General features: G+C 49.1%; 1 protein-coding gene across 4 annotated transcripts in view; it reads left to right on the top strand.

Moving 5' to 3' along the window:
- Window positions 1-16,669, top strand: part of TBCD (tubulin folding cofactor D) — a 142,485-nt gene that overhangs the window by 83,237 nt on the left and 42,579 nt on the right. For all 4 annotated transcript variants that reach the window (XR_011246826.1, XM_069541844.1, XM_069541845.1 and 1 more), the window contains 3 exons: window positions 6,361-6,418; window positions 11,977-12,006; window positions 14,917-15,002. Coding sequence is in view for 3 of the 4 variants with exons in the window: in XM_069541844.1 (XP_069397945.1) it covers window positions 6,361-6,418; window positions 11,977-12,006; window positions 14,917-15,002 (174 nt within the window). In the remaining variant the exon portion in view is untranslated. The remainder of the gene's footprint in view (window positions 1-6,360; window positions 6,419-11,976; window positions 12,007-14,916; window positions 15,003-16,669) is intronic.

Here is a 16,669-nt window from a genome sequence, read left to right as displayed (position 1 = left end):
AGTGTTGGTCGGTTTTGAAAACCTGTGTTTCCTAAGTGTTATACGCAGATTAAGAGATGGAATAATAATTTTGTGAATAGGTAAATCGGGCTTCCTGAGAAGCCAAGCATAATTTAGGGACAGAGAAACACGAAGTTACAGTGGTAGAGGATGGTCGTGTATTCTGAAACAACCTGCTCACCAGTAATCAAAAGCTAATTTGCAAGAAGAAAAGGGAAAAAAAAGAGCCCTGCTGCCAGCATATGCGTTGGTTGTCACCTTCTAGCGATTTCCTCACCTGAAACTCTGTTGTAAGCTGAGCTCCTGTTGACATCAACCCTGCAGGGCCCCTCCCGTGCTAGGGGCAGTGCCCGGCTCAGCCTCGCGGAGCAAGCTGGGCAAGCAGGGCAGCGTGGGCAGCGCCTGGGGATTGGCTCCCAGATCTCTTCCTCGAGGGCAAGCTTGTCCTGAAAAATCAGGAAATGGCAAGCATTGCTCAAAGCTACGTCTTGTTCCCACTCAGCGTTTCTTGATGGCAGACTTCCAGGGGGAAGATAACCTTTTTTGTTTCTTGAGAAAAATTAAGTGGCGGTTACTGACCAGAGTGTTCCCACCGTCCGCCTGTTAGGTCTCCCCTCGGCCTCCATTTTAGCTCTGCTGTGATTGAAAGCACTTTGCAGATGTCTTGTGTTTCACCGTCATGTCAGCTGGCTCCTGAGCTTTAATTCTGATATAGGGAAAAATTTAGCCACAGGCGGGTCTTGCAGTTTATTCCCCAAATAGTGTGACTTGTAGCTTTTAAGCATGGATGGGTAAGAAATCATCCATCTTGATATTTTGAAAAGCATATTTTGAAATGACATTTTGATATTTTGAAATGACAAGGTTACTGTTACTCAAGGGAAAAGGGATGTTTTGTTTTTTTATTGCCGCAAAAATATGACACGAACGAACAAAAATTGAGTTTGGGGTAAGATCTGCTCTTTGCTGTACCTGCTAAAAGCCAGGTGCCTGGAACTTGGAGCAGGTCTGGGCATGCAGCTCTCCTGACTTGGACAAGAAAGAAAATCCCTTTCTGTTTGACACAGACCATCCTTCTGTGTTGGGAAATCCTGGTGAAGTATCACCTGAACTCTCCCAGTGAAAGCAAGCAGGTGAAGATACCGAGAGCGTTCCAGGCCCAGTGGCTGCCATGTGCTCATAAGATACCGAGAGCGTTCCAGGCCCAGTGGCTGCCGTGTGCTCAGAATGGTCCTGAGCCGGCTGCAGCCTGGCCCCTGCACCCCTCTCAGAAGTGGGTAAAGAGAGCGCAGAGTCATGCTCTGCCCCGTTCTGCTGAGGAAAGCTTCACAGCCCACGGGACGTGGGGGCCTGGGGGGATCTCTCATGTTTAAATGTGACCAGTGTTGTCACGAGTACTGTCATTTGAAACATGCTAGTATTTCCAGATAAGCCAGTTTTGTTTTGAAAGTGTGAAATCAGAACAATTTTCAAAATTTAGTCCACAGCAGAACAGTATTAAAACCCTGTTACATTCACAGAGGTATACACAGTGGACTTGTTGAATCGAGTCTGCACTTAAAAGCGGTGCTTTTCAAGGGGTTTTGTTATGTTTGTCCTACTGTGTTCTGTGAAGGCTGGTAGAACGTGGATAAAGCAGTAAATATTTTAAGCCGTGTACTCACAAATGCAGAAGCAGCCTGATGGGGGTTTGTGGGCCCATCTGTAGTGCCCCAGGGCCAGGTTCTCAGGCTGTAGCCAGTGCCGGCACTTTGGTAACCGGTCTTTGGGCAAGCCTCACCCTGCCTGTCTGCGTCGGTGGCCTGGCCCCGGGGCCCTCCTGAGCTGTGGGGGTCTGCTCCTGTGACCACAAGGCCAGGGTATGCTCACTGTGAAGAAACAGGGGCCTTGCACCCAGAGGTAGACCGCTGCTTGCCATTCAGGGGTCTTTCTGCTGGAGTTCCCATGACACACAGTCTCTCCAGGAGTGACTGCTGTGTGGCTAGTGACCGCAGGAACTGAGCCAATTGGGCTGGGCCTTACCGCGGGGGGCGGGAGGGTGCCCACAGACCCACCTGAGGGCAAACACAGAGAGGTGTCTGCAGAGGAGTGTAAACGGAATCACCTGCAGTAAATGCCTGAGCTCGACCTGGACAGCCCCTGCTGCGCCCCTCGCAACTACCAGGTAACCATAGGGAGCGTGTGCAAAGAGAGTGAAGTAGGTAGAGCCCCTTGCCTGTGGCTGGAAGGAGGTAATCCACACGTGATGAAGCTGGGAAGGGCCCTTCAACACAGGAGTTCTTTACTGTCTGGCTTGATTACAACGTAAACATACAGTCTTAAAGCCCAACTGTCTCTGTTTGGCACCACAGGGCAGGCCCCCCCAGGCTGACCTGCATGGCGCGGCAGGTGGCGCAGAGGGGAACTTGGACTTGGCTCAGTGGTCTTGGCTGCACCAAGGTTGAAACTGGACTCAGTGTGTCCTGGGCAGGGCCAGCATGTCCACAGCTGGGGGTGGGGGTCTGGGGGTCGGAGGGGTTTGGTGTATAACTTAGCAGTGACCTTGCAGGGGTTATGGTGAACTATAGATTGGCAGGTGATTCTAAGTTTCTTCTCTGTTTTTTTCCATTTCTCTTTATTAATAAGTGTCCAATAATTTAAAAATTGTAATTTAGGACAAATAGATTGACAGGAAATTTCAAGAATTCAGTGTGTAATGTGAACTTCTGGTAGTGTTGGCTGGACCCAGAGTCAGTGAAAATATGCCCACATATTTCTTATGTCAGACATTAAAGGAAAGCGGGAATTCTTGGTTAGTATCTTTTCCTAGAATACATATGATCCTATGGAGGCGGCGCTAGTAGTAAAGAATCTGGCTGCCAATGCAAGAGATGCTGGAGACGCGAGTTTGATCCCTGGGTTGGGAAGGTCCCCTGGAGGAGGAAATGGCAACCCACTCTGGTTTCTTTACCTGGAAAATCCCATGGACAGAGGAGCCTGGCAGGCTACTGTCCATGGGGTCACAAAGAGTCAGACACAACTGAAATGACTTAGCATTAGCACTTACTCATATGTAAATATAATACTTAAAATTCCATTGATGATGAGAGTATATTTAGAGTAAAACATCAAATATGTTTTCACTAAGAACAGTCACGTGTCTATGTTAATCTCAAACTCCTAAATTATCCCTCACCACCTTTCCCCTTTGGTAACTGTAAGTTTGTTTTATATGTCTGTGGGTCTATTTCTGTTTTGTATAAGTTTATTAGTACCATTTTTTTTTTAAAAACTTACTTATTTTTTCATTGAAGGATAACAGCTTTACAGAATTTTGTTGTTTTCTGTCAAAGCTCAACATGAATCAGCCATAGGTACACGTGTATCCCCTCCCTTTTGAATCTCCCTCCCCATCCCACCCCTCTGGGTTGATACAGAGCCCCTGTTTGAGTTTCCTGAGACATACAGCAAATTCTCGTTGGCTCTCGGTTTTACAAATGGTGATGCAAGTTTCCACGTTGCTCTTGCCACGCTTCTCACCCTTAGTACCATTTTTCTTCCCTCTGTGTAAGTGATATCATGTGATATTTGCCTTTGCCTTACTTCGTTGGTAATCTCCAGGTCCATCCCTGTTGCTGCAGTTGGCATTATGCTTACCAGTTACAAACCAGTTACGGCAGGACCTCCTATATAGCACAGGGGATCATACTCGGTATGTTAGAATAATCTATAAGAGAAAAGAATCTGAAAAGAGAGGGGGTACACCCCCGGGTACAGCTGAGTTCCTTCGCTGTGCACCCAAAACTAACACAACATTGTAAGTCAGCTATACTTCAAAAAAGGAAAAAGCCGGTAGTTTTATAAGTTTTGGTTATTGAAAGATCACAGAATTACATGTCTTGGTCAGTTTAATGATTTCTGAGATTTTTGTTAACAAAAGCATTTAGATGTTGAAATGGAATCAATTAATCTTAAAATGGTCCTGCTAAAGTCAATGAATTTCCTTTAGTGTTAAGACTAGGTTTTTTTTTTTTTTAATCTCATCTTGGCTATAGTTTATAATATAGTAAAGAGTTGAGAGAGGAAAAGGAAACCGCTCTCTCTTGCCTTTATTAAAGGAAAAGGTTCTTCCCTTGAATAAGAGTTTTGCTGAAATTAATTTCAGCTTCAACTAGTGAAAGGACCCCAAATACTAATACTGGATCTTTAAAAATCTTTAGATTTTTAAAAAAAATCTAAAAAAAACTTTTAAGTTTGAACTAACTTTAGACCTAAAGAAGAATAGCAAAAATAATAGCAGTTCCCATAAAAGCCCTTCATCAGCTTCCCTGAATGTTGACTTCTCACAAAGGAGACCAAGGAATGAACATCGTGTGGGGCCAGGGATTAAACCCAGAGAAGGCGATGGCGCCCACTCCAGTGTTCCTACCTGGAGAGTCCCAGGGACGGGGGAGCCTGGTGGGCTGCTGTCTGTGGGGTCGCACAGAGTCGGACACGACTGAGTGACTTCCCTTTCACTTTTCACTTTCATGCATTGGAGAGGAAAGTGGCAACCCACTCCAGTGTTCCTGCCTGGAGAGTCCCAGGGACGGGGGAGCCTGGTGGGCTGCTGTCTGTGGGCTCGCACAGAGTCGGACACAACTGAGTGACTTCCCTTTCACTTTTCACTTTCATGTATTGGAGAAGAAAGTGGCAACCCACTCCAGTGTTCCTGCCTGGAGAGTCCCAGGGACGGGGGAGCCTGGTGGGCTGCCATCTATGGGTTGCACAGAGTCGGACACGACTGAAGCGACTTAGCAGCAGTGATTAAACCGCAGCTGCTGTTTGGTGATGTGCCATCTTGGTGTTGGATTTGGGGTGTGTCCCAAACTCACCGCCCCCGTTGAAGTCTATGAAATTAATGTTTAAAAAACGATAAAGCATTTTTGGGGTGCTTTGAGACTCTGTAATAACTGCCCAGTGTTCACACTCAGTGCCCATCAGCTACTGTGCCAGGCCAGCAGCGATGGTGGTGGTTTCATAGGAAATCGGGTCCCTCTGCTTTCTGCTCCTTTGTTGACTTACATCAGTGTGGACCGCGGCTTGTCTTCTAGCACTGTTGGTTATTTTGTTGTCAGATTGCAGTGCGTTTAGTTATTGGGAGCAATTTCAGGTTGGCTTCTGTGCCTTTTTTCTTTTTCCTAATGGTTTCTCAATTTCTAGCACAACAAGATGCCCCAGGCTTTTCTTTTTTCCTTGCCCCGGCCTTAGAGTCAGCCACCTCCAGGAGTCCTTGTTCCTCTTAGTGGAGAATGGTGTTTAGAATCCAAGACTTGGGTTCCACGCCCACACCCACTCCTACACTACCCTTTGTACCTCCAGCCTGGCCAACTGCATGGACACCTGCGATTCCAGCCCAGGCCTGCCCGGTCCCCTGACCTCCCTCCTGTGCGCAGTACTTCTTCATCCCGGCTCCCTCCCCAGCGTGTGTGTGCAGTGGTTTCAACACTGCTAACTCTCCCTGTGAGAAACACAACTGCTCCAGGGGCGAGTGCTCCTCTGTGTCCTCCCCGTCCATTGAGTGGGGTGCCCCTGGCTAAGACAGGCACATTCCCACTGTCCCAGGGGCCCTGCTGCCTATACTTTTTAATTTGCATTCAGGAAATTCACCCGTCATGAACAGCTGTTGACAGATTCGTAGAGTTGGGTCCCCCGATTTCATTACCAAACAGAATGGCTGTCAGATAGGAGGGCAGCATCTCTTTCAGGAGATCTCCGTGTGTCTGAAATGACCCCTTTTCAAGCATTTCCTCTGGGGGCTGATGTGAGATGCCAGTTCACAGGTCACATCAGCAACAGCGCTCTGCCCCAGTTTGCTTTCTGTTGTTGCCGAATCCCAGTAGGCACTTGAGCTCCTCCTGATGTGTCCCTGATGGTTGAGGGTGACGATGTAGCGAAGGAAGGTTTCAGTGAAGCTGGTGGACAGTCTGAGCCCAGGGGGGCTTCCTTCTTGCCAGCCGTGGTCAGAGTTTGACTTGGGGAATAGGCCTCTCAGAGCAGCTCTCCGCTTGGCTGCCATTTCTGGGGAGGTGCAGGGCTCATCGCTGCTCTTGCTGGCCTCCTGGGCACCCTTGTTTCTCTGTTTGTACCTGTGGTCCTGCCCCCAATACTGCTGTCCTCGTCCTGCCCTACAAGGCCCATGCACGAGGCCACCCTCCCTGTGAGCCTGCTGGCTCTGGTGGAGTTGGGGTTGGCCACCCAGCTGCCCTATGAGCATATCTGCCACTGAGGCCCCGAGCCGTGGGCGGGCTCACGGGCACGTGGAGGAGGGAGACTGTGGGGTCAGCGCCCCGGGGTCTGTGGAGAGTCCCTTTCATGAACCTCCTCGTCTCTTCCTCACAGCGCGCTGGTGATTGCCACTGTTTTCGACCGAGATGTAAACTGCAGGAGAGCAGCCTCTGTAAGTTGTCCTGTTTGGGTCTTTTCTTGAGGGTGTGGGTGGCTCTTACCCGTGACCACCTCCCCCGAGAGGCTGTTGTCACCGGCTTGGGAAGCAGGAGCGAGGCCCAGGGGCAGGGGGAGGATGGCTCCCACTCCCTCTGGGTCCCAGCGGGGAAGTGGGCTGTAGCCTGTGGCGGGCGGGTCACGATGGGTTGCCGGCCTTCAGGTGGAGATGCAAGGGGGTCCTGGAGGGGCGAGTGTGGAGTGGGTGCTGCCGTCTGAGTGAGGGTGGGGCCTGGGATCAGTGTTGCAGGTGTGCCCTCTACTCGTGGGTGATGTGGAATTGCGATCTCTGTCCTCAGATGTCGGGGCGTCAGGTCACAGAGCTCCCCATGGCCTGCCTGCTCTCTGTTCTCTGAAGTACGTGGGTTCCTTGAAACTGTGTTTCAAGCAAAAGTTTTCCAGGAAAGCCCAAGACCTTGTCTGTGTCCTGCAGTTTCTCTTCTGTCTTGAGCATCAGTAGGAAACCTAATGATTCCTTGAAAAATCTTCACGTTTGTGCCTTGATATTTCCCCCCAGGCAGTAATTGTAAGACTCCTTGAAATAAAGTAAGACTCTTGTTAAATCTGTGTTGCTTGTTGGGGAGTTCCCTGGTGGTCCAGTGGTTGGGACTCGGCTTCCACTGTAGGGGGCCTGGGTTCGATCCCCAGTATCTTCGCAAGCTGCGCTGCAAGGCCTTAAAGAAATTGCCTTTTATATTTTCTTTCTGTTTATTGGAACCTGAGAACTAATTTTGGGAAGCAGTAATAAAATCAAAGCACTGATGCTTTTATGATATCCTAAGGAAGAGGTGGAATAGAAGAACAGAATTTTTTTTTTTCTTTTTCGAGTTACAATTAAAATCCTTTAAAATTAGTGGAAGTTCTTTGCATTATACACCACCTAAGTGACCCCTCCTTACTTAGTGGCGCATGTCTATCGCAGTGAAAGGTGCTTCTGTTTGAAGCTCATTTGAAAAGGTAGGGCTCAAGTACCTAATTGTCGGGGATAAAATTTCTCTTATCACAAAGCTGCTTCCTTGTGACGATGTATTTGGCCCTTTTGGATTCCGGTTTGTGCTCTTGTTTCTGTGCGATCCACGGGACACCACACCCAGTGACCTGGGGCCTTCTCCTCTGGCACCAAGGTGTAGGGGGCGCTATGAGCGTGGTGAGCTGCCGTCTTTGCACTCTTGTTGTTTGGATGCTTTTTTGATGATTCAGTGGATGTTAGCAATTTGATCTCTGGTTCTTCTGCCTTTTCTAATCCAGCTTGAACATCTGGAAGTTCATGGTTCACGCACTGTTGAAGCCTGGCTTGGAGAATTTTGAGCATTATTTTGCTAGCGTGTGAGATGAGTGCAGTTGTGTGGTAGTTTGAGCATTTTTTGGCATTGCCTTTCTTTGGGATTGGAACGAAAACTGCCCTTTTCCAGTCCTGTGGCCACTGCTGAGTTTTCCAAATTTGCTGGCATATTGAGTGTGGCACTTTCATAGCATCATCTTTCAGGATTTGAAATAGCTCAACTGGAATTCCATCACCTCCACTAGTTTTGTTCATAGTGATGCTTCCCAAGGCCCACTTGACTTCACATTCCAGGATGTCTGGCTCTAGGTGAGTGATCACACCATTGTGGTTATCTGGGTCATTGAAAAAGCAAGAGAGTTCCAGAAAAACATATACTTCTGCTTTATTGACTATACCAAAGCCTTTGACTGTGTGGATCACAACAAATTGTGGAAAATTCTTCAAGAGATGGGAATACCAGACTACCTTATCTGCCTCTTGAGAAATCTGTATACAGGTCAGGAAGCAACAGTTAGAACTGGACATGGAACACCAGACTGGTTCCAAATAGGAAAAGGAGTACGTCAAGGCTGTATATTGTCAGCCTGTTTATTTAACTTATATGCAGAGTACATCATGAGAAATGTTGGACTGGATGAAGCACAAGCTGGAATCAAGATTGCCGGGAGAAATATCAATAACCTCAGATATGCAGATGACTCCACCCTTATGGCAGAAAGCGAAGAAGAACTAAAGAGCCTCTTGATGAAAGTGAAAGAGGAGAGTGAAAAAGTTGGCTTAAAGCTCAACATTCAGAAAACGAAGATCATGGCATCTGGTCCTATCACCTCAGGGGAAATAGATGGGGAAACAGTGGAAACAGTGTCAGACTTTATTGTTTTGGGCTCTAAAATCACTGCAGATGGTGACTGCAGTCATGAAATTAAAAGACGCTTACTCCTTGGAAGAAAAGTTATGAGCAACCTAGACAGCATATTCAAAAGCAGAGACATTACTTTGCCAACAAAGGTCCGTCTAGTCAAAGCTATGTTTTTTTCCAGTAGTCATGTATGGATGTGAGAGTTGGACTATAGAGAAAGCTGAGCACCGAAGAATTGATGCTTTTGAACTGTGGTGTTGGAAAAGACTCTTGAGAGTCCCTTGGACTGCAAGGAGATCCAACTAGTCCATCCTAAAGGAAATCAGTTCTGAATATTCATTGGAAGGACTGATGCAGAAGCTGAAACTCCAGTCCTTTGGCCACCTGATGCGAAGAACCAACTTATTGGAAAAGACCCTGATGCTGGGAAAGATTGAAGGGGGGAGGAGAAGGGGACGACAGAGGATGAGATGGTTGGATGACATCACTGACTCAATGGACATGAGGTTGAGTAAGCTCTGGGAGTTGGTGAAGGACAGGGAAGCCTGGCGTGCTGCAGTCCATGGGGTTGCAAAGAGTCAGATGCAGCTAAGCGACTGAACAAGAACATACAGTGTGACCTTTAGGACTACCTTTCCTGCAGCACGATTCCCAGAGTCCAGCCAGGCCTTGGCAGTACTGGCAGCCCCTGCTTCCGGCCCATCCCTGGCTGAGTCGCGTCCCCTGTCCGGCTATGCACATCTGCTGTTGGGCCTCTGGGTTGTTTCTGCTTTGGAACTATTCATTAAGAATTAAGCTGCTAAAAAAAAAAAAAGGAATTAAGCTGCTATGACCATTCATGTACAGGTTTTTGTGTGAATACAATTTCTATTTCTCTGGGATAAATGCCAAGAATAGGATTTGGGGGACATATGGTAGTTGCACGTTTAGATCTGTATGGAAGGGCCTTGCTGTTTTCCAGAGGGGCTGCACCACTGTCAACCTGCCCTCCATCGTCTGTCAGTGATCAGTTTTCCTACGGCCTCCCCAGCATCTGGTGGTGCCATTATCTTTGTGTTAGCGATGCTGCTTAGATACGCGGCGATAGCTCACCCTGGCTTTGACTTGTGTTTCTCTCACGGTGATGCCAGTGATGCTGAGCGTCTTTCATGTGATATTTACCACCTGTGTCCTCTTCGTTGAAACGTTGGTTTGCGATATTTAACCACTGATGCTCCTTGTGTGCATTTGGTGGGTCTAGTGATTAAAGTGACACAGGACAGATTAACAGGGGAAAAAAAACAAGTTAATTAGTACAGACGGCGGTCTCATAAAATAGGCCCCCTAAAGTGACCAAAGCAGGCTGCTTATATATCCTTTTTGGACAAAGAAACAGTTATCTGTGAAGATTTAACAGAAGGGGCTGGTGAAGGAGTGGGAAGATTTATTTCCATAACTGGTGATGAGGATGCTTTCTTGCCTCCTGAAATGGGGAATGTACCCTCAACCTGAGACATTTATTCTTGCTTTCAGAGTCGGGGTGTTTTAAATACCATCCCCCCCACTGGCCATTTGTCAAGTAACTTTAACTCGGAATAAGAATATATGGCCTGGGTGGGCTGCTTTCAGCTCCAACAAAGTCTTTTGCCTCCCTTTTGTATTGGGTTGTTTGTTTTTATTGTTGAATTTGGGAGTCTCTGTATTCCAGATACGAGTCCTTTTTTCTTGGGCAAGTGGTTTGCATGTTCTTCTTACCAGTTGGTTGGTTTCTGTTCATCCTCTTTACAAGTCTTTCACAACAACAAGAGTCTTTTAATTTTGATGAGATCCAACTCACTACTGTTTTCTTTTATGGATCATGTTTCTGGTGTCAGGTCTGAGAATCTGAGAATTCATTGCCTAGCTCTTGATCCTAAAGGTTTTCCCTGTTCTGTCCCATTGATCTATGTCTGTCTGTCTGTCTGTGTTACCACGACTCCATAGTAACCCTAACACTGGATAGAGCGAGTCCTCTCATTCTCTCCCTGACTCCCCCCCCCCCCCCCCCCCCCCCCCCCCCCGCCAAATTGTGTCACCATTTTAGGCCTTGTGCTTTCTCCTAAAATGTTGTGTTTTTTTAATCTTTTAAACGATGTCACCAGTATAGTAAACGTGTTCCTAAATATTGCATGTTACATAAATTGACATTGTATCTTTTCTTCATTGCCTTTTGGTTGGTTTCATTTTTGTTTTTTATTTTCTTTAATGAATTTATTGCAAAAGCTGAAAAAGAGTACATAGCAGAAGTCCAGTCTCCCTGCTCCCAGTGTGAAAGCTGCCCGAGTGCCCTCAGGGAAGGGCGATTCTGGCTGTGCCTCCCTGAGGCCACCGCATGCTTGGTCTTGGAGACAGCCAAGTCCTTTGCCGTCCTCTGTCGCCTGCGGGGGGTGCTGGGCGCCCATTTGCCGTCCTCTGTCGCCTGCGGGGGGTGCTGGGCGCCCATTTAAGCATTATGTGGGGGTCTTTGTGTTCTGCTGTCTTGATTCCTTGTGCACGGCTAGGCGAGCTCCTCCCAGCACTCCCAGGGGATGATGATGGTGTGTGTGAGATGAAAGTCCTGGAGGTTATGACCTCATTCCCAAGATGCTCCTGCTCCAGGCATTCAGCCTGTGTCTGTAAGCAGATTTGTGCCTCCCAGGAGCTCCCTGAAGCCACTGGCCACCTGACCTCTGCCCTTTGACCTATCTCTGGTGGATGGCGCGTGGCGATGAGGTTGCATTGTGTACACTTGATAGCTGGTGGCGAGAAGGTCCCTGAAGGACAGGGAAGCCTGGTGTGCCGCAGTCAGGGGGTCACAGAGTCTGACACGACTGAGCGACTGAACAGCAAACAAGAAGGTCTGTCTGAGGACACCTCATCCTAAGTGAAGGTCTGGACCTTCTGAACAGCCCCGCTCGGGGCCTGAGAGCGGGACGTGGAGCGTGTCCACTGTCGTCCTGGGGAAGACGGCGTGGGGAGGCCAGGCACGCAGTGTCGCCCCCTATGTGCTGTCATCACAGGTCCCCAGTGAGATGACTTGGGCTTTGGGCCTTTAGTTCACCTAATAGACTTGGCTTTATTCCTGTTTCTGTATCTAGGGCCTTGAATCAGGCTTTGGTGTGAAAGTCAGCATCGGCCGCTTAGCAGATTTTATAAACTTGAATTCTTAGCCTGTGGTTTGAGAGCACACCAGGATGTAAAAAGAGAAAGATAAAACCACCCCTGAGGCTCTGAGTGGCCAACAATGAGACCTTTATTTAAAAAAAAAAATAAGGTCATGGCTCATTTGCTCTGCACCGGCTTTGCTGCGCGCCCGTCACCAATGGCCAGCGAGTGCGCACCTAAGTCACCACTCTGTGTTTCTCTTCCTTAGGCTGCTTTCCAGGAGAATGTGGGACGACAGGTATGGTTGCTTTTAAATATCTTCATTCCTAAAACTTCCTGTAGATGTAGAAGTAAAAATAGTAGAGCCGCCGACATGGGTAAAGAATTGACCTGAAATAAGCTAGTACTTCACAGGGTGACTTCTGGTCACAGGTTCACTCATAACTCAGCTCAGGTGAGTGTTGACACAAGTTTCAAACAATTAGTAGCTGTCTTACAGGAAACTTGAATGTGTAATTTTCACAAACGTCAGAAATCCCTGCCTCGTGCGTTGCAGAGACCCTTCTGATGTCAGCAGTTGCCCCTGGGCGCCGGAGGGGTTTGGGCAGAGGAGCTTGCCTGGGCAGGGGCAGGGACATGACCCCTGCCTATCCCCTTCGTGGAAGGAGCCAGCTTCCTCATGCCAGTGCCCCACGGCCCCTCCTGACGCAGCATCCTGCCCCAGACCCTGAATCCCTTAGCACCGGTCAGCCTGGGCTGGGAGTGTGGCGTTTGTCCCCAAGTCATGCATACTGTATGCGGTGATGACCACCCTGGGACCTGTGGCCTAGCTGGTGGCAGATGGGGGAGAGGTCTTCTTAGCGGAGATACCAAGCTGAGCTCTGTTGAGAAGGACGCCAGGAGAGGGGTCTGGGCTGGAGGTGAGTGAGTTGCAGGTGTGAGAATACTGGGGACAAGCAGTGATGGGCCTTGGGGTCTTGAGGGGCACAGTTCAGACTGCAGGACTGAGGGGAGCCCACGCAGAGTGGCTGCTTGGCAGGTGGAAGGGCAGGAGTGGTGGTAGGTGGGAGAGGTGGTTGTCCTCGAGAGGGAAGACTTGGATGAATACAGGATTCTAAGACTCCTGCCTGGACATCTGGAAGAGACTGTGTGTGCAGAACTCTTGCCTTGGGTGATGCTGAGTCCGTCAGGGTTCTCACAGCAGGGTCGGCCTTGCAGCTGAACCAGAGCCTGTGTTCGCAGCACTGGGCCCACGGCCTCTGGGATGACTCGCCTTTCCTGGGCCGACAGGGAGGGACCAGGGTGAGAGGGCTGATGCTGCAGCTTCCACAGGGATGACCTTGGTACACGGTGGGAGGGTCTCCTGGAAGCATGGCGTACTGGGCATGGAGGTGCTTCCATCCATGTGGCCCGGGTGTTGGAGGGGTCCCCCAGCCCTTAGGGTGGAGCCGAGAAAGGAATCAGTGGGTCTTCAGGCTCGACCAGGTCTGAAGGCGGCCGACCTACTCACCTCCCATCGAAGGCCGTAGAACCGCCAAGGGGCAGTGAGGAGGGTGGATTAGCTGGGAGTTCTGTAGCCTGTATTGTGAACTGTGGCCCTGCACGTGGAGGGGTCAGGGCCTTGGGGTGAGCTGTCCAGTTCTGAATGCAGTGTTAAGGCTAAGCTGATGCCAAGGTGGTTTCACACGAAGACTTGAATTCCATAGTCATTGCCAAAGGTAGAGGGAACCAAATCGCGCAGCTTGGATTTGAATTTGTGCTACATTGAGATTGCTGAGGTGCCACCTCATCCTTCGGGGGTGTTTTTCTGAGGAAAGACCCTAGTAAGGGCTCAGCCTTTCTTCCATTGCTGTGAGGCGACTGAGACCCAGTGTGCTTGAGTGTCACCTAGTCCTGCCTGCCTGGAACCCCAAGAACTTAGAAGAAAGAAAGCTGGTCACTCAGCAGCTGCCAGCCTCTGGAGGGGGGCTGGCCCGAGGAGGCCCTGGGGCGTCGGGAGGCGTCTCAGCGTTGGCCGGGCCGGCAGGCTTGCGCAGTGGAGCAGAGGGCGCCGCCGCCTCCTGCAGCCGCAGTGGCCTCTCTCTAACTCGGCCTCAGGCTGGTGTGGGTGGCCTGGGGCCCAGCAGGAGTCAGCCCGGTGCGCGGTTGCCCCTGGGGTGTTGGGGGCCCTCCCCTGCACTGAGCTGTGTAGGGAGATGGATTGACTTTTAGGTTCACTCGAGAACCAAACCTCTGATCCTGAGGTCGTGTCCGTGACAAACTTGCCAGGGTCCATTGACAGTTTGGAGTCAGATTTCAGGTTCAGTTCTTCATGTGTGGGGCTCCCTCAGAGAGAGAGAGTGGAAGATCAGCGGGTCGTGGGTCCCCGTGCGCAGGGCTTGCTCAGAGTGAGGAAGCGTGCCAGGGGCCCAGGCCTCCCCGGGTCCTCTCGTGGTTAGTGGCAGCACCGCAGTCCCTCCTTGGTTGCAAGGTTGTCATTTGTGTCCTTTTAGGGAACGTATTGTCTCATTTTCAGATTTTCAAGTATTGTCACCAGAGAGTGGTATCAATAGTAACTTGCAGACTTTGGGGTGGGGTCTGGGCCTAGGCTGGGAACGTGTCCCTGGGTGTGGCCAGTGTCCCTGACCTCCCAACCGTCTGTTTCAGAGTCTGGTCCTGGTTGTCAGCTGTCGGGCCCCCAGACATGACCTCCCAGTTTTTATCTTCTTCATCCTCCCACCAGCTGTGGGTGGGGGGGGGGGGTGGGCTCCTGTCCAGGATTCATAACCCAGGCAGGTGCTGGCCCCCCTCAGGGGTTCTGGAGTCCTGGCTGGAGGGGCACTGGTTGAATGAAATCTGAACTTGAGTTCTGCTGAAATCTGATGTCTTTCTGTGATGTGTGGTTTAAAGAAAGGGCTCTTACATTATTTCAAAGTTGAAATGCTAGAATTATTAGGGAAAAAATTTTTTTAAGTGCTTCAGATAATTTTAGCATAGTGTCCAGCCTCGGAGAGGCAGTCAGTAGTCCTTGACTTGAAAGTCCTTGGGTGAGCTTGGTTAAGGCATGTAGTTTTTGCTGTCAGTTTAGTAACCAAGTCTACGTTCCCCAGCACTTCTCAGTTTGTTTATAAACCTAACTCATGTGCATATGGTTATCAGACTTTGAAAATGCCTTTTTTATTCATTGAAATAATTTTTGTCTCTCCCCGCCCCCGCCACTTTTTCTTAGGGTACTTTCCCTCATGGGATCGATATTTTGACCACAGCTGACTACTTTGCTGTTGGTAACAGATCTAACTGTTTCCTGGTTATAAGGTAAGTTTTAATAGTCATTGTAAAATACAGTGTTTTCTTTGAATCGCAGATCAGTTTCCACCGTTTGGTCTCTTGAGCCTGGAAGATGCGCTGAAAGTAAATTTATGTGTGAAAAGATTGAAAGAGTAATTGAGAACTGTTTTGAAAGGTTTCTTTCTCACTGATGGGACAGAGTGCCTAGTGTATGAGTCCGTTTACATAAAACTTGACAAAATACGAAAGAATCCAAAGGAGGACAGTAGCACGTAGGCAGGGGGCGGGGGGGCGGTGCTGGGGAAGGGGGTGCTCACCTTTTAGAGGTGTCCACGGTTTGAGGAGCACTGCTGCGGTGGTGATTTTCTTCTTAGACCATCATTCCATTGAGAGCATGGTCTTTTACAGGGAGTCACCACGAGCCAAAACTGTGTTTGCTTTCTGTGTGGCCACTGCTCCGCTGGGGAGCTTCTCAGAATGAACCCTCAGATTGAAAGTGACTGTTCCTTTATTGTTTCAGTGAAGCAGTGTTTCCCAAGTGGAAGTTATCTCTAGCTTCTTTATGAGTAAAACAGAGGTATTTGAGAAATCAGGTCAAGGATTAAATATTTAATGTCCCTAACTGCAGTTTTGCAGAAATCGCGTCAAAGCTTACATAATTTAAATACATAAGTCGTGGGGCAGTGAGTTCAGTGTCTTAGTTAATTAACCCATTGCAACCCTAGTACTGGATGGGCATGATTTCATGAAGTGACTTATTTGCCTTAAACTGGGAGAGGAAGCACACCAATGCCTTTTTAAAGTGTCACCCGTTATGTGTCTGAAAGATAGATTCCCCAACACCCCTGCTGTGCAAACCGTGCAGAAACTACATTTCTCCATAACCAGCATGGACAGATTTTTTTTTAAAAAGATGTAGCATTTGGCATCTTTCCCAGAAACAATCTTTGCCCAAACAGACTGTATTCTTAGCATCCTTTCCACCTTTCCTCAGCATTTAATGGCCTTCTTTGCCTTCTCAGTTCTTTCCTGTTTTAATTCTGTTTTCTTTGATTGTTAATCTTTGAACATGTATTATATATGGAGAATCTCCCACCTTTGCCCAAGTTTCCTGGCTGAAAACTTACAACATTTGGCCTTGGCATGCTTTTCTTGTGGCTGAGGTCTCTTAGTTGGTCTGCTTTTCATAGATGGGCTGGCTTGGGGTCTGTCTTTTTTTACAGAGAGTTCTGCACACTTGCCTGGACAAGAGGGAGTTTATGCAGATGGGTCCAGCCGTCATGGACCTGGGGGCTGTGGCTGCACCCCATTACCATAGGGCACTTTGGGGGAAGCTCTCCCCTTGCCCCAAGGCAGGGCTGACACCCAGGGTCCTATGCCAAAGGAGCCTGGTGGGGCTGGGAGGACAGCCCTGCAGGAAAGAGTCCAGAGAGCAGGGCCCAGCCCGGCAGGGTGGGGCTTCTGAGCCGCAGTGGTCCTTGAGTTGTCTTGAGGTCAAGGAACCAGGTTTGATGGTCAAATCTACATTTTGAACATATCACTGTAGTTACGTTTTGGTAACTGGAAGCAAGGAGACAGGGCCGCTCCTGAGGTGGGGGGACATGGTCAGGAGACAGCTGGGGTGCAGGAGTTGGGTCACCAGGAGAGTTGGGGTGTTGGGTGCACCAGCGAGGGAGAAAATGCCTTGGGTTTTG

Source organism: Ovis canadensis, chromosome 11 (genome assembly GCF_042477335.2).
Source record: "Ovis canadensis isolate MfBH-ARS-UI-01 breed Bighorn chromosome 11, ARS-UI_OviCan_v2, whole genome shotgun sequence".
Classification (NCBI taxonomy): Eukaryota; Metazoa; Chordata; class Mammalia; order Artiodactyla; family Bovidae; genus Ovis; species Ovis canadensis.
This window is presented reverse-complemented; position numbering and strand designations above follow the sequence as displayed.